Source organism: Spermophilus citellus (assembly GCF_964194105.1).
Source record: "Spermophilus citellus genome assembly, chromosome: 8".
NCBI classification, from domain to species: Eukaryota; Metazoa; Chordata; class Mammalia; order Rodentia; family Sciuridae; genus Spermophilus; species Spermophilus citellus.
Genome location: NC_138189.1, coordinates 62,754,323 through 62,778,890, shown reverse-complemented (window position 1 = coordinate 62,778,890; position 24,568 = coordinate 62,754,323). Strand labels below are relative to the sequence as shown.

Below are 24,568 nucleotides of genomic sequence, written 5' to 3'. Positions count from 1 at the left end.
CAGTGACAGAGCATGCTTACCTACCATGCATGAGGCCCTGTGTTCCAAGCCCTGAGTTCAATCCCCAGAACCATACACACAAAAAGTTAAATACAGAATTACCATACAACCATCTATTCCAGTCCTACATGTATATAATCCAAAATATCAAAACTACCTACTCAAACAAATCAATGTTTACACATATTCCTATTATTCACAATAAATAAGACCAGCCTAAATGTCCATCAAATTATTTTTAAAAATCCATCAATAGATAAATGGATAAACAAATTGTGGCATATATATATATATACAATGGACTATTATTTGGCCAAAAAAAAAAAAAAAAGAAATGAAATACTACAATGGCAGAAACCTCAAAAACATTATGCTAAGTAAAAGGAAGACACAGAAGTTCACACATTGTAAACTCCCATTTATAGAAAATTTAAAGAACAAATAAATCCATAGAGATTTACAAACAAAAGGGTATTTGTCAGAAACTGGAGGAAAGGGAGAATGGGAGCAATTACTCAATGGTAGGGAGTTTCCTTCTGGGATATTGGAAAGGTTTGGGGATGAGATAGAAGCAATAGTTGTACAATACTGTGAATGTACTAAATGCCACTGAAATGTTCACTTATATTATGTGAATTTCACCTCAAGACAAAAATATACACATACACGTACATGTACACATAAAAGCAACTGATAAACAACAGAGGAAGAGAAGTGAGAAAAAGAATAAGCAGTCATCCAGAGCACTGAGAATAGCAATGCTGGAAAAGAAATTTTTATAATTATTTTTGACTATGAAGTAACTAAGGGTCATTGAAGTTTTTAATGGCCTATTAATTTTTACATTTCCTAATACTTAAAAAAAATTCTCTCTTGCTGAAGGAAACCTCATCATAAAGTACAGAGTTCTCAAGAAAATCAACTTTACAGCATAGTTTTTAAAATGAAAAGCAAAATTAATTATTGTTTATGAATATAAATAAATACATTAAATGTTTAAAACATGATGGGAATGTTAAATAACAAATTCAAAACAGTGGTTTCTTTTGGGATGAGAATAGTACAAGACTACAGATGGGGAGGAATACAGAGAAGGCTCCAACACTATCTGCAAAGTTTTATTTCTTAAAATGGATGATGGTACTTATTACATAATTATCTAAATTTTTCTATCCCCAAAATATTCCCTAAGTAAAATTAATATAAGAAAAGAAAAAAGAAACAAGAATAGTTTGGCTATTGAACCTATAGTAGAGAACAGAGGAAAGAAGAGGGAATGAGTCTGGCTGTATTTAGCTTTAAGTATGGCTATATTGAATGAACTATAAATTCCCAGATAATTTTCAGATTTAATGATCTTCAAAAGTTTTCTAAATTCACATAAACTAATAAGCAGTTTTCCTAAAAAGCTTATGAACATCACAATATAAAACATAAAAGAAAATACACTTAAGCCAAGCATGGTAGTGCATGCCTATAATCCCAGCTACTCTGAAAGCAGACACAGGAAAATCTCAAGTTCGAGGCCAGCCTGTGTAAGTAAGCAAGACTCTGTCTCAAAATAAAAGATAAAAAGGGCTGGAGATGTAGCTCAGTGGTAGTGTGTGTTTACCTTAAATGCACAAAGACCTAGGTTTAAACTCTAGGAAAGGAAGGAAGGAAGGATGGACCCAAATTTTCTAAAACAAAATTACTTTTTTACTTACCATAATTGTAATTTCCCTTTTACAAATGTTGAGGTCTGGCATGTTATTGACATACATTCTCTTCAATGCACATCGAACTCCACCATTAGTACGCACCAGAAAAACTGTGGAGAATCCACCTAAGAAGAGCAATTACAAATTAATTTAAAGAATCAGAAACCACTGTCAAAATAATGTAGTAGCATTTTGGACCTTCATATCAGAGGAAAATGAACAAGTACTGTACCCAAGACAAAAATAAGTATAGTAAGAGCTGAACAACTAGAAGCAAACCACTGGGTCCCTGCGTTCATCAGAAAGTAGCACTTACGGGATTAACATGCTTCTCAAATGAACCTGCTTTTCTTTAAAAAGCCAATATACTGAAATTTTACTTTCTGCACAGGAATACCTGATATGTAGTATATCTAAAACTGTCACAATATAACTACATTCTGGCATATGCTAGTGATTGTCTACCCATCAGTCTACCCCCTATTGGGATGACAAAGCACTAACAGTTTGATATGTTAAATGATATTAGACATCATGAAGATCACATAGTTGGGCTGCTCCTTCAACTCTAAGACAACCATGGAAATTTCATTTCTTCTTATCAGTCTACCCCCTATTGTGATGACAAAGCACTAACAGTTTGATATGTTAAATGATATTCTCACATCATGGAGATCACATAGTTCGCTCCCTCCTTCAATTCTAAGACAATCATAGAAATCTCATTTCTTCTTATTAGTAATTGATTTAGGAATAGGTATGCAACCAATTCTGACGAATGTGACATAAAGACATAAAGTAAAGCCTGCTGTGATTACAAGAAAAGATTTTCCACCCAGTTAAAAGAAATTGATGGGAAGGGCCCTGCTCTCCTTTCCTGCTTTGGGATTTTGTTGTGAAAGAGTGTTTTGCTTAGACATAACACAGCCAAAGTGTGGCCATGATCATCAGAATGATGATCCCCATTGCACTAAATGCTGGGTTACTGAATTAGCCAACCTTCTTCTAGAACCCCTGTAAGATAGCAAATGTTATTATTTATGCCACAGATATTTGGATATTCTATTCATACCTAAAAAAAAGCATCATATATGAAACACACAAAATTAGAATAAGTATTTTAAAGAAAAAAAATACTTCTGTGATACTTTAACAAAGAATTTCACCTAAGATTTTTTTAAATTGTCCTGGGGCTGAGGTTGTGGCTCAGTGGTACAGTACTTGCCTAGCATACATGAGGCACTGGGGTTCAAACCCTAACAGCATATTAAAAAATAAAATAAATAAAGGTATTGTGTCCTTCTACAACTAAACATATTAAAAAAGAAAAAAACTTGTCCTGGCATAGAACATTCTATAGCTTAATTATAATTTTTTTAAAAATGATGAGTCACTTTTCTTAATAGTCTTTATAAAGCAGCATTCTCAACAATAAGTCACCTGTAGTCCAATTTGACACAAAGCAAAGAAAAGTAAACTATTAGGAATAAACAATAGGGAAAAAGATCTACTAGGAGTCTCCAAAATCACTATAAATTCATTCCAGATATTCCATACTCTACAACTGCAGTTACAAGAAACTGTACAATTCCTATTTGTAAATCTTATTTCCATGTATGTAACAGAGATGAAATTAACCACTTTACAAGGCAGTTACCAGAAAGAACATATGATGATAATGTTGGAAAAAAGATAGTTCTGGTCAAAGTTCTACAGTGCAAGGCATTACTTTAAATTACTTCATTTAAGGGCTGGGGTTGTGGCTCAGCTGTAGAGCACTTGCCTAGCACATGCAAGGCGCTGGATTTGATCCTCAGCACCACATGAAACTAAAATAAATAAAACAAAGGTATTGTATCCAACTACAACTAAAAAACAAAATATTTGGGGCTGGGCTTGTGGCTAAGTGGTAGAGTGCTCACCTAGCAGGGCCCTGGGTTCGATCCTCAGCACCACCACATAAAAACAATAAATAAAATAAAGGTATTGTGTCCAACTACAACTAAAAATAAATATTTAAAAAAATATATTGTTTAAAAAGTGCTTCATTTAGCATTGATTTCATATTCAAACATCAAAAAAAATCTAAAAGTAAAAGACCTACTAATGAAAAGCCACTTAAATTATTACTCAAGTTTTATTTGGTTACAAAAATTAAGGACAATGCTGAAAGAATATATAGAGATAAGGAGTTGGTGTGAATATAGGTCAAGATAAATCATTTAAATAGCCTTTGTTTTGAGACATTTATCTACCAGAGCAAAGTTACCTGTATCAATAACATAATGCTAACCAAACATAAGCTAATATCAGAACTGCCTGGCATGACAGAATGTGAATTTAGTTTTTGAATAGGTTTCATGTTTGAATCAGCAGGTCTAATAAAGCTTTGGAATATGTATTGCTAAATATTCTCCTACTTGTTATACTGTTCTACTTTTTTGTTTTAAATTGCTTATAAAGTGGAAAGCAGGTTTGCCCAGATGATTCTGATGCACAAATTTATATGGCCACTAAACCAGAGAAATAGTTCCTGGAGGAACTATGGATCCCATATACCTATTCTTATCCATCCATAGATCACTGTGATTTTATCCCTGTGAATTAGGGAAATGAGGAAAGAGTATTAACTAGGTTTTCTACATAAAAATCATCCCTAAAGTGAATGTTTTCCAATTCCACTAATCCTTATTTAGAGATCTGGTCAAATATTAAGTTTCCAGAACAAAAGTAATGCTTACCAACTTTAAAATATGACTTATGCCTAAACATTATAAATAGTGATCTTCCTGCTTTGAGAATGAAATTGAATAATTTATTTGTATTTTCCAAAATACCATATTTTTCAGAATTTCCTGATTATTAGCTAGTATTATTTCTGGTTGAAGACTGCACTTAGTGGAAAGTAAGTAGTTAACCCATTAAAGGAATCCAAGATAAGAGTATCATCCTGCCACCCATTCATATCTAACAAATTCTTTAGAACCAGTTAGGGATATAGCTCAGTGGTAGAAAACTTGCCTAGCATAAAGGATAGACCCCCAACAGTTCAATCCCCAGTACTGAAAAAAAAAAAAAAATAATAATAATAATAATAATAATAATAATAATGGAAGAAGGGAAAATAACTCTTCAACACTTATTTTTCCTCACAGGAATCTTTCATGACCAACCCACTTTCATGCTCATCATTCACTCAGACACTTGTACCTAAAGTTGACTACATTATCATGTACTTTAGTTCTCTACTCATTTCATATCAATTGAAATAAAAACATTAGCAGCAACCATACATCCCACTTATTATATATTTCTAGGGTTGAGGATGTAGCTCAGTGGTAGTGTGCTTGCCTAGCACACGTAAGATCTTAAGTTCAATTCCCAGTACCATAAAAAAAAGTTACATTTTTCTATGTCCAATTCAATTCTATGAAGGCATAATTGTTAGTGATAAATTTATAATTTTAAAATTTGACTCAGAGGGTTTATTAAGCATTCTAAATGTCCTCAAAATCCCATGGAAATAAAAGTAGTGACACTGATTTGACAAAGTGAAAAATAAATGTGTATTAATGAAAGTAAATATGAAAAGGAAAATGGTATCTTTTATAATTTGTAATTGTATAGCTACAGGAGTTTCTGCCCATTCACAGGAATATACTCTAAAGAACAATGATTCTTAGCCTCCTCTAGCTATTTTTCCAGGATAAGACATGAGTTTCACCAGTGAAACAAGTCCATGGGATACCTAGTTGATATTTAGCCTTATCTCCCTCTACACACAAAAGGAGTAATCAGATTAAAAGGAAGGAGTGGCCCTTGTTAAGGTAATTTCATACAGGTTTTACCAGATGTTTATAGAAATGACTGGTTTTAAACATTAAGATACTCCTCTGTAGGGTTCACCTCCTTTACCCCCATGTTTTTAACAAAAATATAATATTATACATATTGCAATAATATATCAATTCCTACCTGGATTTAATGATCAATAGTTATATATACCATAATTTAATGATTTCCAGAACAGTGGCCATTTAGATTGATCCGGATTTTTTGTCTGTTTCTTGCAATTACCAATAAAGTTGCATTAAATACTTTTATACATGTATTCTTAAGGGTAGGTGCTTTTGTTCCTATAAAAGAGATTCTTAAGATAAGTCAGTAAAAGGAAAAACAAAAACATATTTGATACTTCTAGAATATGTGCTAAAAGGTTGTTGCAGCTTCCACCAGCAACATAAAAAAGAGCCAATTTTCTTTTACCTTCATCGGAAATTGCCATTTTAAATTTTGCCAATCTGATAGGAAAAGTCTCTCATATTGTTATTTCTATCTGCATTTCTCTGACTACCAATGGAAAATGAGCATCGTTACCTCAGTTTGCTGGGCATTTATATTTCTGCTTCTGTGACTTAACTTCATATCCTTGGTCCCTTTTACTAATGATTATCTTTTTCTTTCAATTGGTAGGAGGGTATTAGAACTCTTAGTCAACACATAATAAGTACAAATATTTTCCCCTGGTCTTTAATTTCTCCTGGTCTATTATTTGTTCAATTGGCTTAAGGATAATGTCATTTACAAGTCAAAAATCACATGTAATATTTCTAGAAATATAAAAAATAGTGGGAATATATGCTAAAGCTTGCCTCAAGATCATAAACAAAAAACTTTTCCTTTACATACCATTATAATGTTATATGGTTACAAGGGGTGTATGTCTATCTAAGTTTTAGAGGTGGAGGAACTAGAGATTCAAGCTAAGGGATGTTCTACCACTGAGCTATATCACAGCCATTTTATTTTTTATTTTGAGACAGTGTCTCATTAATTTGACCAAGATGACCTCAAACTTATGATTCTCCTATCTCAGTCCCCCCATATCACTGGGATTACATGTGTGTGCCACCACATGTGGCTTCATAGGTAATTTTTTAAAGAAATGTATGGGGAAGACAACCGTGGAGAGCTGAGCATAAGAAAAAAAGAAAAAAAAAATTTAAATGGTATAGAATCTCCTTTAAAGGAATGAGAAAATTATGACTAGATATCAAGAAGATGAAGACAGACATAACAAGCAAAATTGCTACAGAGTAAAACATATCATTAAAAAAATTCACAAAAGTCAACAGATTTCCAATTAAGATATGGTAGTCATACATTAGCATTTACCTCCATACCTTTCAAACAATAACTAAAAGGACTTTTAAATGCACAAATCTATATGGTCAAAGACAATGAAAGAATCGAGATATAAACAAATTTGTGGAAGATGGAAAATTTTATGGACACATTTTAACAGAAAAACCAACTAAGGAGCTGATTCCAGCAGGAAAGGAACAAAGGTGGGCAGGAAGCAATCTTATTCTAATGGCATAAAGTTGGAACCATTAAATAATTAGGAATCCTTTGAGAGGAGGGGTAGCAATGGAAAAATAAGATTGACTTAAGATCTTCATAGAGGCTTCAAGATTCCCCACCTCCTTCCTCACAGCCAGGCGAACACTTGCTCATGGGCAGAATTAATTAAATCAGCAGTATATGTGGGATATTGTGCATCATTTTTAAAGCATGGAGATAGAAAAGGGGAGGAGAAGGAAGGTACAGTCCTAAAAAACAAAAGAATTAAGTAAAAATCTAAATACTGAAAGAAAATGCACCACACTACAACCCAAGTCTATTGTTCCAACTACAGGAACATGCAGCTAGGGATTCAGGGCTAATCACAAAAGAAGATAATAGAGAATTTCTCTTCTGGGAAACTGAATGGAAAAAAAATATATAGATACTGAAATATGGGAGTCACAGTTAAAAAACAGCTTTCTGTTTCACCATATCAAAATAAAGCCTCAAAGTCAAGAAACCTCACAATTTGTCAGATTGCTTCCAATCATCACTCTGAAAGTTTATTCTTTAAAAAGAACAGACATAAAATGATGATTAGATATTCATAGAATGCCTCTAACATGACAAGAGATGAAAAACAAACAGGAAAATAGAACTTCGAAGAGGTGCCGGGAGCCAACGAAATCATCTAAAAAAACCTATATTCTTAGAGCTGATGAAAGATATGTAGTCATGAAATACAATCAAGGGTCCTACAAAGGAGATATTCAGAGAAAAAGAAATGACTTCCACAACTTGTAAGAAATCAAAAGTAAAAATTTCAACAGAGAAGCTAGAACATAAAAATAAGAAGGTCTTTCAAAAATTTTCCAGAGGATAAAATAAAAAGAAGAGAGGAATATTAATGACCAATCCAGCAGAGCCTGTTGTAAAACAAAAGAAGTTCTAGGGGGGAAAAAAAAAGAAAGAAATATATCGAAGGTATAAACACACATTCTAATTTGTAGTACATGGGTTTCCATATGTAAAGGGTTCACTAAGTAAATATTCAGTACTTTGAACAAAACTGAAGATCCACATCAAGGCTCAAAATTTTAGAAGGCTCAGGAAAAGGAAGGAAGGAAGGGAGAGAGGAAAAAGAAATCCCAAAAACTACCAGAAAGAAAGAATGATTGTAAATTTGCCTTAGTTAGGAATGGTTTTAGACCTACATCCATATTCTATCACCTTACAAAGCAGAATACATGTGTAAGCATGATTAAGCTAATACTATTTTTAAATTGACATTATATATTGATAACACAATTTTACTAAATACTTCCTTCTCTAATTAAAATTATGCCAAGAATTTCTAAAACAGCTTTAAGATGCTTGCATTTCCACAGTCATCATAGAACAATCATTGCAAAATAATTATATAATAATATTAACAATGCCAGTAAGCAACAGTAAAACCATCCAAAAGATACTCTAGAATCCACATCCTACTACAGAATGGCTTTTTAGAAATTCCATATATTATATAGTAAGGAAGACTGAATATTCCAATAATCATTTTAAAGAAGGGATCAGCAAGGGAAATAGGACAGAATCTGGTCCTTTATGTTAATAGTAGATATCATGGGATTGGAGATTTTGAAGCAGTAAGCCCTGCTAGGCATATAGTAGTACTCCAATATCCACAGTTTCACTTTCCATAGCTTCACTTTGTGGTCCAAAATATTAAATAGAAACTTTCAGAAATAAACAATTCATAGGTTTTAAACTGCAACTAAGTAGTGTGACAAAATCTCATACTGTCCTATTTCATCCAACCCTGGATGTGACTTATTCCTTTTTCCAGCACATACACTTAGTAGTCAGCTTGGTAATCAGAAAACAATGGTGGAGGTATCTCAGAGCTAGTGTTTTAGTAACCCTTACTTAATAATGGCCTCAAAGAACAAGAGTAATGATGCAAAGGAGGCATCAGGGCATAAAACATGGAAGGCAGATGAACTCTGCTACTATGTGGCAATGAAACAAGGCATATAAGAAAAAAAAAACAGTATATATAGGGTTTTATACTAGCATTAGTTTCAGGCATATACTAGAGGTCCTGTAATAATACATCCCCCTTGAATAAGGAGGGACTAATAAACAGAAGACAGAGGACAGAGTAATGCCCAGTAAGTTAGTAGGCACACAACATTGTTTGTTCAATGGATCAATCAATGAAAGATTTTTTTCAATGAAATATTTTTAAAATGCTGTTAATTTTTTTCTTAGAATCCAGAATGGGAAGGAGAAAGCAAGTTCTTTGTAGTAGTACAAGACATTAAACACTAACTTCACTAATATTAATTTTGTGACCATAATCAAATTAATATCTGAGTTCTGGCTTCCTCATATATTCAGCAGAAATAATAAGATCTCCTCATAGAACTATTCTAAAGAATAAATGTAAATATGTATTGTAATTACTATTCTGCTGCTATTTTGCTTCAACACATGAAGGCGGGATTTAGACTACATATTCTAAAGAATATGAATAATGAAAACAAACATGTGGCTTGATAAACTAGTACAAATACAGTAATATTTAAAGAGACTATTTACTTCTTAAACATGTCCAATCACTTGAGAATATATATATAAGAAATGTATATAATTCATACTCAAAAATCAGCTTTATAAAATAATATTTCATTTTAAAGATTTAGAAGTTCAAGGCAGCTAAAGACTAAAATAATTTTTAAACACAAGAACACATTTCTATGCTTTTTTTTAAATTCTGTGTCTAACAGCAATTCACTAAAGCCTTTCAAAATAATGTCTAAATGAACATCGTCAATGTTCAGTTTAGACAAATAACCTAATAGTTGATTATACACCATGGAGTATTACGCAGCACTAAAAAATGACAAAATCATGGAATTTGCAGGGAAATGGATGGCACTAGATCAGATTATGCTTAGTGAAGCTAGCCAATCCCTAAAAAACAAATACCAAATGTCTTCTTTGATATAATGAGAGCAACTAAGAACAGAGCAGGGAGGAAGAGCAGGAAGAAAAGATTAACATTAAACAGAGACATGAGGTGGGAGGGAAAGGGAGAAAAAAGGGAAATTGCATGGAAATGGAGGGAGACCCTCATTGTCATACAAAATTACATGTAAGAGGTTGTGAGGGGAATGGGATAATAAACAAGGAGGGAAATGAATTACAGTAGATGGGGTAGGGAGATAAGATGGGAGGGCAGGGGAGGGGGGATAGTAGAGGATAGGAAAGGTAGCAGAATACAACAGTCACTAATATGGCAGTATGTAAAAATGTGGATGTGTAACGGATGCGATTCCGCAATCTGTATTTGGGGTAAAAATGGGAGTTCATAACCCACTTGATTCTAATGTATGAAATATGATATGTCAAGAGCTTTGTAATGTTGTGAACAACCAATAAAAAAAAAACACTATGAATGTATTGAGTCTATTATCAAAGAAAAAACTACATATCTTTGTCCCAGTTCCTGAAACAGAATTCTTAAAAACATTTAAAATGCCCTGATATGCACATGCCACTGCTAATGAGGTGATTCATCACAGAGCCTCTATATAGATTCAGAATGAAGGCTGGTTTGCCAGAAAAAACAACTAGAGGTTAGATTAAAGGACTGAGAACTTTCAGGCCAATCCTTCCAAACTCTGAGGATGGGAAAGGAACTACAGATCACATGGTCAATGATTTAATCAGTCATGCCTATGTAATAGAGCCTGAATATGAACTCTGACTAAGGAGGTTCAGAGAGTTTCCTGGTTGGTTTACATGCTGATGTAATGGAAGAGTGGTACACCCTGATCCCACCGTGACAGAAGCATCTGAGCCTCTCAAACTTCCAGTTGTGCTATGTACCTGCATACTCTGTATCTTTTATAATAACATGGTAATTAAGTGAAGCACTTTCCCAAGTACTGAATAAGTCATTCTAGCAAATTATCAAACCTGGAAGAGTCATGGAAACCCCCAAATTTGTAGTCAAGCCAGTGACCCCTTTTACATGCAGCTGGTATCTGATATAACAACAGTCTTGTGGGTCTGCACCCCTGAACCTGTTGTATGTGTTCTATAGGTAGTTTCAGAATTGAATGCTATCAGAGAATTCTTGTTGGAACACATATTACTTACACAAAAGTAAAAGTTTATATCTTATTTTTTGTTTAGATATATGTGCTAAAGCCAACAATTGGGAAACTTTAAATTTACCCAATATTCAAAACAAACTCATAGGGTCCAAAAGGCCCTAAAAGTCAGTACCAGATATTTTAGAACATACAATATTGAATATGTACTTGGTAAATATTTATCCATATAAATATACTTCCTTCACATTGCACATAACTTCTTAAAATTCACACACCTTCATGTCCACACCATATAGCATGCTTTGTATTGCTTACTAACAGCTCTTTTCCACTCAGTGTTAAGAAATTGAGGACAGCTGAGCATGGTGGTGCATACTTATAATTCTGATAATTGGGGATGCTGAAGTAGCATAGCAAGTTTAAGGACCACCTGGACAACACAGCAAGACCCTGTCTCAAAAGATAAAAAGGGCTGGGGATGTGGCTCAGCAGTAAAGTGAGTTCAATCCTCAGTACAAGAACAATGAGGAGGAGGAGGAGAAAAAGAACAACAGCAATAACTACTTCTGGAAGGCCTCACACAACAGTAAATGCACAATGAATAATCAATGTGCTCAGAACACAACTGGTAAATCATCTTTGAATTAAACAAACTATGCTTCCTACAATGAAGGAAAAAATGAGGGAATTTTCTGAATGTCTTCTTAAAACACATTTCTTTGATATAACCTAACTGTAAGTTCCCCATATATTACAAGAAATTAACTTAGTCAAGCATACTTTGCATTCAACAAATTTCTTTCAGCTTCTAATCAGTATTTTCCAGAGAATAAAAGTCTAACTTCGAAGAAAAAAAAAAGTAAAAAAATAGAAAAGAAAAAATTATATACCATTAGTTTCCTGCAACCAGGTTTCTCAGTTCATTTTGTTGCCCAACTAATTGAGGGACAGTGTTTACAAAAATGACAAAGACTGTTATGAGACTGGAGGGAAAAAAAATCTAAATTAAGGAACACAAATAAGCAATGAGGAATAGGATATTTAAAAATTGATCCACCAATTTTTAATGTTTTGTTAACATGTAACAAAATTCTGGGCAAAGGTTGATGGAAAATCGTATATTTGTATCATGCCCAAATATCAAAAGGAAATATATCCCTTTTATAAGGGATGGATCTGGTGGTCAAACATTGAGACAACTTGACATGTTTCCTGATGTGATGCAATACAAATAAAAAACATACTTATTAAGTATCCTTGCCAAAAACCTTTACTCTTGATAAATCTTTAGACCAAACTTCCAGGTACAGAAAACTCAGGGGCCAGAATAATAAGGAAAATAACAAAAAAACAAAAACAATCAAGACAAAGCTAGAAGTAAAACAATAAATAAGACAACTAGTTAAATATCATGGATTTAAAAATTAAGGGTAGCCAGGCACAGTGGCGCTAGGGAAGCTGAGGCAGGAGGATCACAAGTTCAAAGCCAGCCTCAGCAAAAGCAAGGTGCTAAACAACTCAGTGAAACCCTCAGTGAAATTCAAAATAGGGCTGGGGATGTGGCTCAGTGGTCGTGTGACCCCAAGTTCAATCCCTGGTACCAAAGACATTAAGGGTAGAGGGATACTCTAGATTTTAAGGCATTATAATCAAATGCAATAGATAATCTTTAATACTAGCATGAAAGAAACAATTTCCTGTTGGTAGAGAACTTCCTGAAATTAAGTTATAGAAAATCATGTTATCTTACATGATTTTATTAATATTTAATAGGAATTACACACATATGCAACCTAAACACGCACATATTATCCTATATAACCACATTACCTCTGTCCCACCTAATAAACAATTATTCTAACGCAGTCCTCAAACTTACTTACATACCACAAAAATGTATGCAGGAAACATGGTGGAATGTCATTAGTTGTTGTATCTGGGTGATGGGCACAAGGTTATTTATTACTACTCTTTCAACTTTTCTGTATACTTTTGAAATTTTTCATAGTAAAATTGGAAGAAAAAGAACATAAGATATGGTATGTTTTTCCCCAGGTGTTTCCTTTCTGGCCATACAACCTTACCACCACCACTAAGAATTCTTTCTTTCTTAAGATTTCTGCCTCTACTCTAGACTCAAAACTTCCCCTAAAGGAACCATAAGTCTCTTGCTGCAGAAAATGTTTATGGTTTCCTAGAGACCTACAGTGCCAACAACCCAACACACAAGTGCTGCATGTTTATAAAAGATTAGGCCATTAGTGGTGTTTACTCCTATCAAGTTTGCTTTCCTAGGGAGTAGGAGAAAAGAGAAGGGAAAAATAAAACTGCACATGGTCCTTCCACCCCACCCTTCCCTTTTAAGCTAAAGGAACATCCATTTAACGACAAATTCATTCATTTGACAAATATGTATTAAATGATCATAATGTGCCAAGCACTGATCTAGGTGGTAGGAATAAAACTACAAGCGGATCAGAGAATTGCCTTCCTGAGTTTACATTCTAGAGTGACTAAAATAAAACAAGTATAATATGCACTGCATAGAAGATAGTGAAAGTCCTGAAAAGAAAAAACTAAAGCAAGGATGAATGGTACCCTGAAAAATTGTGTTAGGGGAGTTGTGGAGAAGGATGAAATATTTAATCTAGGTGCATGAGATGACTTTCAGTAAACATGGGAAGAAAGTGAGGGGACTAACAATGTAGATAAGGCAAATGCATTCAAGGTAAAGAGAAAAGAAAATGTAAAGGCCCTAAGTAGGAGAACAGCTAACATGTATGAGAAACAAAGGGACTAGAAATCCTGAAGCAGAATGAACAAGGTCAAGTGAAATAGGCCAGGGAACCTAATCATGCAGGACCTTAATATGGATGAGGGTAAAGACTTTGACTTTTGCTCCAAGTGAGATGGAAAGCTGCTGGAGGATTCTGAGCAGAGGAGTGACATGACAGGACTCAGATTTTAATATGACCGCTGTGTAGAGAAAAGAATGAAGACATATCAGAAGCAGAGAAACCTACTGCAATAATTTTTTTGGCAGATGACAGGGATTTTGATTAAGGCTCTGTGAATTAGTGAGAAATAAAGAATTCAAGGGCTGGGGATGTGGCTCAAGCGGTAGCGTGCTCGACTGGCATGCGTGCGGCCTGGGTTCGATCCTTAGCACCACATACCAACAAAGATGTTGTGTCCTCCGAGAACTAAAAAATAAACATTAAAAAGTCTCTCTCTCTCTCTCTCTCTCTCTCTCTCTCTCACTCTCTCTTAAAAAAAAAGAATTCAAGATACAGTTTAAAGATAGAGTAACAAGATTTCTTGACAGACTGGATATGAAATGTATGAGAAAAACAAGAGTCAAAAATGACTTTAAAGGTTTTTGAACTCAAAGGGCTAGGCATATAGCTCAATGGTAAAGCACTTGCCTAGCATGCATGAAATCCTGGGTTCAATCCCTAGTATCACAGGGTGGGGGTGAGAAAAGAAAAAAACTGGGTGTGGTGGTACACATCTATAATCCCAGTATCTGAGGCAGAGGGATCATCTATTCAAAGCCAGCCTGGGCAACTTAGCAAAATTCTGTCTCAAAATGAAATTTAAAAGGGTTAGGGATATAGCTCCATGTTTTCCTATCATATACAAGGCCTTACATTCAATCCCCAGTACTGCCCCTAAATTTTTTTTTAAGTTTTTTTTACACTAACAGTAAAAGTTATTAACTAAAATGAAGACTGTGCTGGAAGACAATTTTACATGGTTTCCTGAATTTCTACATATCTTGCACACAGAGGCATGACTGCCTGTGTGGAACTCTATTTTCAAGATTGTCTACAGAGTGAACAGCTTTAGAAGGCAGACAACATATCACTCTGGAGCAAAGGGCAGATTTGTTTACTTCTCAATACAGGGATACCTTGTTTTATTGTGCTTCACTTTACTGTGCTTTGCAGATACTGAGTTTTTCACTAATTGAAGGTCTGTTGCAAGCCTGCATTGAGCAAGTCTATCAGCTCCAGTTTTCCATTAGCTCAGAAGATCATTAGCATTTTTTAGCAATAAAGCATTTTTTAACTAGGACATTCACAGGTTTTAGACATAAAACTGTTACTACACACAACATACTACAGTATACTATGAACATACTTTTTTATCTACATGTGTGACTTGTTTCATTGTGTAGTCTGAAATTAGACATGCAATATCTCCAAAGTATGCCTAGGCAATAATGTCTCAGACAGACTTACTGCCTATTATAAAAGATTCTGATTCCCTAAACTCAGGGTTCCTCTCATACAATGCAACCCATGCATATGCAGGCATCCCTGGACCTTTCCCATAATCCTATAAGAACTGAAGCTCTGGAAAATGAAGCTATTGCTGATACTCTTGACTATACCTACTGCTGTGAGTAATAAAGTCCTACACCTCACATCATCTGCCAACATCCATAAAACTGGCAGGCTAACTAGGTAGGGTAAAATCTCAAACTCTTAACAGTTCTTGGCAGACAACAAAAAAGATTCAGGGCAGAGTATTAGGAGTAATTTTTATACATGTTAAATTAGAGATGATTATTGAACATCCAATTGGAAATCGAAAACTCTACATGTAAAGTTCATAAAAGAGATCAAGGCAAGGGATATATATTTAGAAACTTTCCTAATTCATAGTTACTACATCTATATTATTTTATAGCCAGGGGAGAAGAATAATTGTATTGCTGCATCCCCTCCAAAAAAAAATCCCATTTTTTAAAAAATCATGATTTAATAATAAAATACCATTACATTTGTTACCAGGAATGTTATAAAATAAATATCCTTTAATAACTTCTTGGTAAATATGCAAATTAACAAAACCTTTGCACCACAATCATAACTCAAGATAATATGTATCAAGAGCCTTAAAAATATTCATATGCTTTGATGTGGGGGTTTTAAAGAATTCTAACATAAAGAAATTATTAAGATTACATTAGTCTGTTTTCTGCTGCTATATCAAGATAACCAAGGTTTGGTAGTTATAAAAAGGTTTATTTAGTTCACATTTCTGAAGGACCAAGAATGTGATGCTAGTTTCTGCTCAGCTCTGGTGAGGGCTACCCTGGCTACATCACAATGAAGCAGGTGGCAGGAGCATGTGCCAAGAAAGAGAGATCACATGGCAGGAAAAGAAAATGAGGAATTTAGGAGTCAGACTGGGTCTTTTTATCACAGCCCGCTCTTGTGGGAACTAACTCATTAACTCGTTCTTCAAGACCAGCACTAGTCACTTCCAAGGGCGATACCCCAATAACCTAATTCCCTGTCACTGAGCCCCAACAAGGATGTACCACCTCTTAATACCACCACTTCGGGGGCCAAACCATGTCAAAACCATAGAAAAGATGTTGAAACCTTTATATCTATCAACATGCAAATAACTAGGTAACTATGTCACATAGAATGTAATATTGAATAGACATTTACAAAGCTTATGGAAATGTTAATGCAACTGTAAACGCATAAGAGGTAAATATTATCTTGCTTGGTTTTAGGCACAGCTGGATTCAGGACATCAAATTTCTGTCTTTCAGACAATAAAATTTCTTATTTGGTAAACTAATTTGAGATAGGTTCCTTTCACCTGCAGTCATGGGAGTTCTAAACAAACATCAAGAAAAATAACCCCTGAATGGCTTTGGAAACTGGCCACCATTTCCATAGATTATTTCCATAGGAATGCAAATATCATGTCTTTCTCACTGAAAACTACATGTACAAAATTATTTCCAAATAGGAATTTAGAAGGAAAAAAAGGTCAGCATTTAGCGCTGATACTCCTATATGAGATAACAATGACATGAAATGAATTAATACTAATTTCCTATAATGTTTAATACCACTTCAATTTACAGCTCATCTCAAAAAAACTGGTTATTTGTAAATGCAGATATTATACGCTTACAGACTCTAATATTAATATTCTGTTTAAAATTAACTAGTCTTACATCTAAATTCTCATCTTAATTAATGTGTACATATATGAAATTCTAGTAAACAATCTGTTCACTTGAAAATATCTAGCAATACATAGAACCATACCTTTAGTATTAAATTAATAATATTAATATTAAATTATTTTTACTAATAATTATACACTGCACAATTAGCAGAAAGTAGATGTCAAAGACACAACTGCCACAAAATACTCACTCAAATGTTTACTATCTTACTTCTAGACTTCAGTTTCCTCATTTATAAACTTATGTTTTTAACACTGCAAATAATCTCCAGGGATTCAACTTTTAAGAAACAGATAAAAAGTATTCTTAAGTACCCCACAATCCAGCAGGAAATATGAATAAGCAAATGAAATATCATTAACAGGTATCATGGGAAAGTTATAAGACTTGGGACTAGGGTTATGGCTCAGTGGTGGAGCACTTTGCCTAGCATGTGTGAGGCACTGGGTTCGATTCCCAGCACCACATAAAAAAATACTAATAAAGGTATTGTCCATTTACAACTAAAAAAAAATGTTAAAAGAAAGTTATAAAAACAAAAAACAAGTTATTAAAAAGTTACAAAAACAAAGACTGTAGCTATTAAACACTGACTTATAAACAAAAAGCTTAAGAATGTCTCATTTGTGGATTAAAAGAAAGTAAAGGGGGCTGGGGTTGTAGCTCAGTGGTAGAGTACTTAACTAGCATGTTTGAGGCACTGGGTTCAATCCTCAGCACCACATAAAAATAAATAAAATAAAGCTACTGTGTCCATCTACAATTTTATAAAGTAATTATAGATATAAAATCCTGGGCAATAATATAAGTCATAAGAATATTATCATATTCTCTCAGGAGGAGAAAATGGTCCTACACCTCACATCATCTGCCAACATGAGTTAGAATATTCTAAGGTTCTTATATTTTGTAAGGTGTACAAATATTAACTTTAGTCTTACTGCATTAACCACTGGGAGGTGGCAGAAAAAAATGCATGCGATAAATATTATCTCATTAAAATTAATGGAAAGCAAAAATGAAACAAAGGAAATAAAAAGTTAAGTAATCCAAAATGAAGCAAGGAAAGAATTTAAAAGATAATTAGTAAGCATTATTGAAAAGTCAAGGACAGAATCAGGAGACAAATTAGAATAAATTTGTCAATGCTAAGAAAAAGTCTCGAAAAAAAAGGATATATGAAGATCATTAAGAAGGGAATGGGGGGCTGGGATTGTGGCTCAGAGGTAGGGCACTCGCCTACAATGCATGAGGCACTGGGTTCGATCCTCAGCACCAAATAAATATAAAATAAAGACATCGTTTAAAAAAAAAGAAAGAAGAAGAAAAAGAAGGGAATGGGAATAGGTAAAAGAACTTTTGCCTTATTTATACAGTTTATTTTTTAATGAAAAATTACTTTTTTATTGTTTATGACATTAATACATATGTACAGCTACTTGGATTATTTAAGCTATAGATAATAAAAGTAATTCACAGAAATGAGATGGTAGATGAATCTCCAGTCTCTCTCCTGGGTGCCCAGGCACCTCCCTTTCAACCAACAAAGATAAGTTACTATGGTGAGGAATTCAGGTTTTCAAAAATTCAAAAGTATTTTCACAAAAGCAAGGAAGTCTGGACTATAGAGATAGGAAACTTGGAGAACTTGAGGTTTCTGAATACATCCGTCATATGAAAAGATGAAGAGCAAGAAATGCTCAAGGAAAGGAAGAAGAGTTCCTTGAGCATTATGAAATGTGCTAAACTCCATCTTAAAATATTTCAGACAACTATTAGGAAAAATATAAGAAAATGTTTTTAAAAGTTCTGAAATACATTAAAAGGTTAACTCAATTTAAAAAATGTATTCATCCTCCGAAAACTTCTCTACAAATACAGTTTTAGCATTTATTATATTTAGGTACCTCTTGTAGGTAAATAAGGCAATTCAATCTAAAATTAAAATATGCATTGAGCTTGCCATTTTTAAATGTTTAATTTGTAATACAAATTCTACTTTTATTAGATAAAACAGCTCTTTTTCCAAGTTTTGAATACAACTGTAGTTTAAGCCATTTAATTAAAAATTATTAAAATGAGCCCAGCATGGTGGCACATATCTGTAATCACAGTGGCTCAGGAGGCTGAGACGGGAGGATTGAGAGTTCGAAGCTAGCCTCACCAACAGTGAGGCACTAAGCAACTCAGTGACAGCCTGTCTCTAAATAAAACACAAAACAGGGCTGGGGATGTGGCTCAGTGGTCAAGTGCCCCTAATGCCCCTGAGTTCAATCCTCAGTGTCCAAATAAATAAATAAATAAAATGATCGTAGAAAAATAAAAATGCAACACCCATGTTTTAGAATACCTGGAAACTAAACTAACCTGACATTAAACACAACTTCCATACAATTACATTCCAGTATCCAGTTCATTAAAGTAGAATTAAAATTATACATGACAATCTAAGGTTAGCAAACAAAAGCCACTATAATCTGTACTACTGAGTGTATATGAAGAGGTTAGGAAATAGTAATTTTTCCATCATCCACTCAAAAATAAGAGTAAACATTTGTGTTTTTGTTTTTTAAGACACAGAAGTAGATCAATAGAGTAGAGCAAGCAGATCAAGAAAAGGGATGAGGGAAATGAAAGGAAATGTACTGGGATTTGTGATGGATCAATTTATGTTATATGCACATACAAACATAGCATAATGAATTCAATTACTCTGTATAATGTACCAATAAAAAATAAAACAAAATTTTTAAAAATCACAGAAAATAGAGTGTGCTCTATGGAATATGTCAAATCCTCCTGGCACTATCCTTTATCACTACACTAGCCCTAACATGTCCATGCTTATGCATGCACTTTAACAATCTCAAGTGTGCCAAGTAAACACAGTGCCTTCTGTAATTACTTCAGAAGAGGGAGGAGAGGACTACTGAGGAAAGTTAGAGCAGAGCTAAAGTATCAGCAGAGACCCACTGTTACTTCAAGGCCTGATACAAACCCTTGGCTCAGAAAACAGAAACCTAGTTATACATTCCGTATAAGCCCAAAGAAAGGCACACTCTACAATGTTTCAAATAAAAATTATCTTGGTTTTACTGAACACAAACAAGACTTTGAAACTGAAAATTAGTTTTTATAATTCCTTCCTATGAGAACTCATGTTCATATCCTAATTTATTAGGGCTGTCAGGAGGAGTAGAGCATATCCCTCCTAACAACTTCCACCATTCCCTTGCTTAACATTCCACTAAATCTGTATTTATCCTTCTAATGGAAAACCATCTAGTATTATATTTGCTTTCTAACAACTTGACCAAGTCACTGGATAAATGAAAAAGTCTGCTTTCATCTTGAGTTGTCATGGATTGACTTCCAAAACCACCAGACTATTTTGAGGGCTTGGGGTAGGGGAGTGGGGAGTAGCGAATCACCTTGGCACACCTGTAAACCATTTGTGGCATTCCAGTGTTACCAAAGTACATCAGCAGAGATCTGATCAAACTCTTGTGATATTCAGAGATAAGTTCAGACACAGCCTTACAAGCACTTTATGTACTTTAATAGAAAAGCCAGTTGTACTGATAAACTCCTACATAAAACTCTTCACACATATACATAACCAACATTTAAATCAGTACCAGAATCTCCACTAATGAAACAAATATTTGTATACAGGTTAGAAACAAATGCTTTTCACTTCCAATATTTTCATGCTGATTATACTTATAGTCACTGTGAAAAATACGTTATAAGAACACAAACCCTGAATATAATTTTTAAATCATAAACATTACATGAAATCAAAGAGTCACTTACAGAAAGTTTATATACCCTATAGGATTTTCCTGAAGAAAGAATCTATTTAATTTTCATGAGATTCTCAAAGAAATACACAATCCCCCAAAGTTTTTAGTACCTTTACTGCAACATATAACAAAAAGTTGAGACTTCTTCTAATGCTCATTTTTTTCAACAAATTTTAATGTCTGTGTTAGCCTCTGGAACACATTTTAAGTAGGATACCATATGTTTGAATTTATGGCCTATTTGGGGACAAAAACAAAAATAAGTTATTATGATACATTGTGATGAACTCTATAGGCAACATACCAACACACAAAAGACTGTAATGAAATAATTATGCTTGGAATAAACTCAATGTAGTATCGTCTCCTAAACAGACCCTGAAATCTCATTTTAGGAAGTCTTTCTTAATAAGACCTGACCACATAAGTCAAGAATCTATTATATCCACAGCATCATGAACCTACTCAAACTAAACATGAAACCATTTAAATTCACATCAATCCCAATTCAGTGGTGTAATTATATAATGCCCCTTACATAAGGATAAACAGTAAGTAAGAATACCATAATTTTAGTATGTTTACCACTTTAAAATATTTTCAAACTTTATGAGTGTTCAAGTTTTTAAAATTCATTCATTTGATCAGGCTCCCAATTTCACAGTGTATTGTGTTCCAGCAGCCTCTAAGACTGCTTTTGGAATTCAGAATATTTTCCCACAGAAACAATCTCACATGTGATAATTAGGTTCTCAAAAGGCAACCTGCAGTTTAGTACCAATAGAGCTATAAATATCTAAAGTCTTTCTATAAAAACATTTCTATGGGAACATTCATTCAGGTTTCAACTTGAGAATCAAAAAATTCATCTCACTACAGCCCCACCCACCCCACCAATTTTTGCCTACCCTATCACACTGAAAAAATGATGCCTCCAGCAACAACCAAGTAACTACAAACAGCTCACCTACCCCCTTGAGAACATAATGAAAACTACAAGCCCTCTCCCAAGAAAACCAAACATGGATGTCTATGAACTATAGGTTAATAACTCCAATTACAAAGTATAGGGTCCACACAATAAAGTGTACACTACAGATCAGCATTGTACTATGTCCACCATAATATGGGCTATGTATTAAATTTTACATTTTCTAGTAGCTACACTGAAAAGGCAAACAAGTAAATTTTAATATCATATCTTAGTTTAAAATATCCAAAAAACTATCATTTCAACATAGAATTTGTGGGGAGCTTCCACATAGGAAACGAGCACCCCTTAGCCTTAAGTGATGAGAATGTGGAGATGTGGCAAGCCAGTCACAGGCTGTGTGTGTGTGAACTATGAGCATTGAGCTCACAAAGTGAACTGAACTGACATTGCCCGTTTGGGCGGGCCTTGCTCTGGTCTTTCACTTGCTCTGGCATGATCCCTACACAGCTCATGAGATGGGCATGGCCTCCCTAGATGTCAATCTGCTGACTGCTGACATCAGGATACTAGACTCAACCCCCTGAAACCTAATCCCTTGCCTCATTTGATTGGTTTCTCCCCAATAAAAGGGTTCAGCACACATGCTCCCTTACTCTTTTTCCACAGACCCTTAAGGTCAGAGGAGCCATCACAGGACCCAAAGAAAAAGGTATTTCTCTGTCTCTGTGTGATTATTTCGTGCAGCCCAGTTCATCTGGAATGACTCTGCCAGTTCACTTGGAGTAACCCTGAGTGCTTAGTCGTGGAATAAGACAATAATTAATACGATAAAAATATTAGGGGCTAGGGGTATGCTCAGTGATAGCAAGCTTAGCAAACCTGAGACCCCAAGTTCAATCCCCAGCACCATAAATAAGTATATTTAGGTGTATGGGGAAGGGGGGTCTTTTGCATTCTTTTTTCATATTAAAGCTTTGAAATCATATGTACATTTTGTGCATACTATACATCTCAACTTAGACTGACCACATTTTAAGTGCTAGATAGTCATATATGGCTACCAACTACTATATTAGACAGTTTTACCATACTATACAGAATAGACCAAGAGATTTTTCAAGCCCTTCGATCTCAGGATTCCTTTACATTCTTAAAAATTATTGAAGACCCCAGATGGATTTTATTTACACAGTTTATCAATCCACACTTACTATATCAGAAACAAAAACTGAGACATTTATTGTCTTTATTAATTCATTTAGACTAATATTCAAAAGGTGTCATAAAAAACTACTTTTTTCCAGAACAAAAATTGATACATAAGAATAGCACTGTTTTTTACATTTCTGCAAAGTTTTTTTAATATTTAACCTAATAGAAAACTTACACCTACTTCCGAATAAGTCTTCATTACATTATTTTGGTCAAAGTTTCTGAAGAAAATTCAACCTCACACAGATATGTAGAAGAAACGGTGAGTTATCTTAATAGTCTCTTCAGATAACTACAGATATTCTTTTTTTTTTTTCTGTAACAAAACATGTCAATTAGTAGTTTCTTAAAGGTTTGTTGCAATATGGAATACACACATTGCTGAAATTTTTGCAGTTACCATTAACACCCATGGGTCAGTCTTATACTACTTTTTAACATCACACACTGAAAAATGTCACAGTTAGCTATACAGATCTTCCATAACACTATTTTTTTAAAAAGTCAAATTTATTAACATCATTTATCCTCTCAAAAAAGCTTTTAAAATAATGGGAAACTGTCAAACTCACAATGGCAAATACAAGTTTTCCAAAAGTATAACTGTTTAAAAGTTCAAATTCCAACATAATAACACCTGTCAATTATCTTCCTTGAAGTGACAGATTCACTTCATCATTTGAGCAAATGTCTGCCAAATACCCAAGTCTAAATGAATAATCATAGTTGTCAACCATTCTTTTAAAAAAATGGTATTCCAGAAAATGGAATTCCAAGTGCTTTCCTCAATTACTTATCATGCTTCATCATGCAGCAAAAGTGGTTTATGTAGGACTGGGGATGTAGCCCAGTGGTACAGTGCTTGCCTATCATGTGCCAGGGCCTGGGTTCAATACCCAGTACAAAAGGGGCTGGGAGCAGCTTATGTGTATTTCCCATTTCTACATAATGCTACATGAGATATAAGAAAGATATAAATGGTCAATAAGGACATGAAAAGATGCTCAAAACCACCAATTACTTGGAAATACTCATCAAATCCATGAGATACCTCTTCATATTCATTAGAAAGGGTACTACTAGGAAAAAATAGAAAACAGAAAATTGATGACTATTGGTAAGACAAGGATGTGAAGACACTGGAACCCATGTGCCCTGCTGGTGGGAACGTAACACTATGGCAGTTCTTCAGAAAAAAATTAAACAGGGTGTGGTGGCACATGCCTATAATCCCAACTGTGCAGGAGGATCACCAAGTTCAAGGCCAGCCTGAACAACTCAGCAAGACCTTGTCTCAAAACAAACAAAAAGGGGGGGGGGGGGGGGCTGTAGAATGTAGCTCAGTAGTGGAGGTTGAATCCCCAGTACAAAAGAGAGAGAGAGAAAAGGGAGGAAGGGAGGGAGGGAGGAAGGGAGGGAGGGAGGGAGGGAGGAAGGAAGGA

At 34.3% G+C, this 24,568-nt stretch overlaps 1 protein-coding gene across 2 annotated transcripts in view; it reads right to left on the bottom strand.

The window, feature by feature from the left end:
- The window catches only part of BMP2K (BMP2 inducible kinase), a 132,748-nt gene that overhangs the window by 93,161 nt on the left and 15,019 nt on the right, over nucleotides 1–24,568 (bottom strand). For both annotated transcript variants that reach the window (XM_081304259.1, XM_081304260.1), the window contains exon 2: nucleotides 1,707–1,825. In XM_081304259.1, coding sequence (XP_081160385.1) covers nucleotides 1,707–1,825 — 119 coding nt within the window. The remainder of the gene's footprint in view (nucleotides 1–1,706; nucleotides 1,826–24,568) is intronic.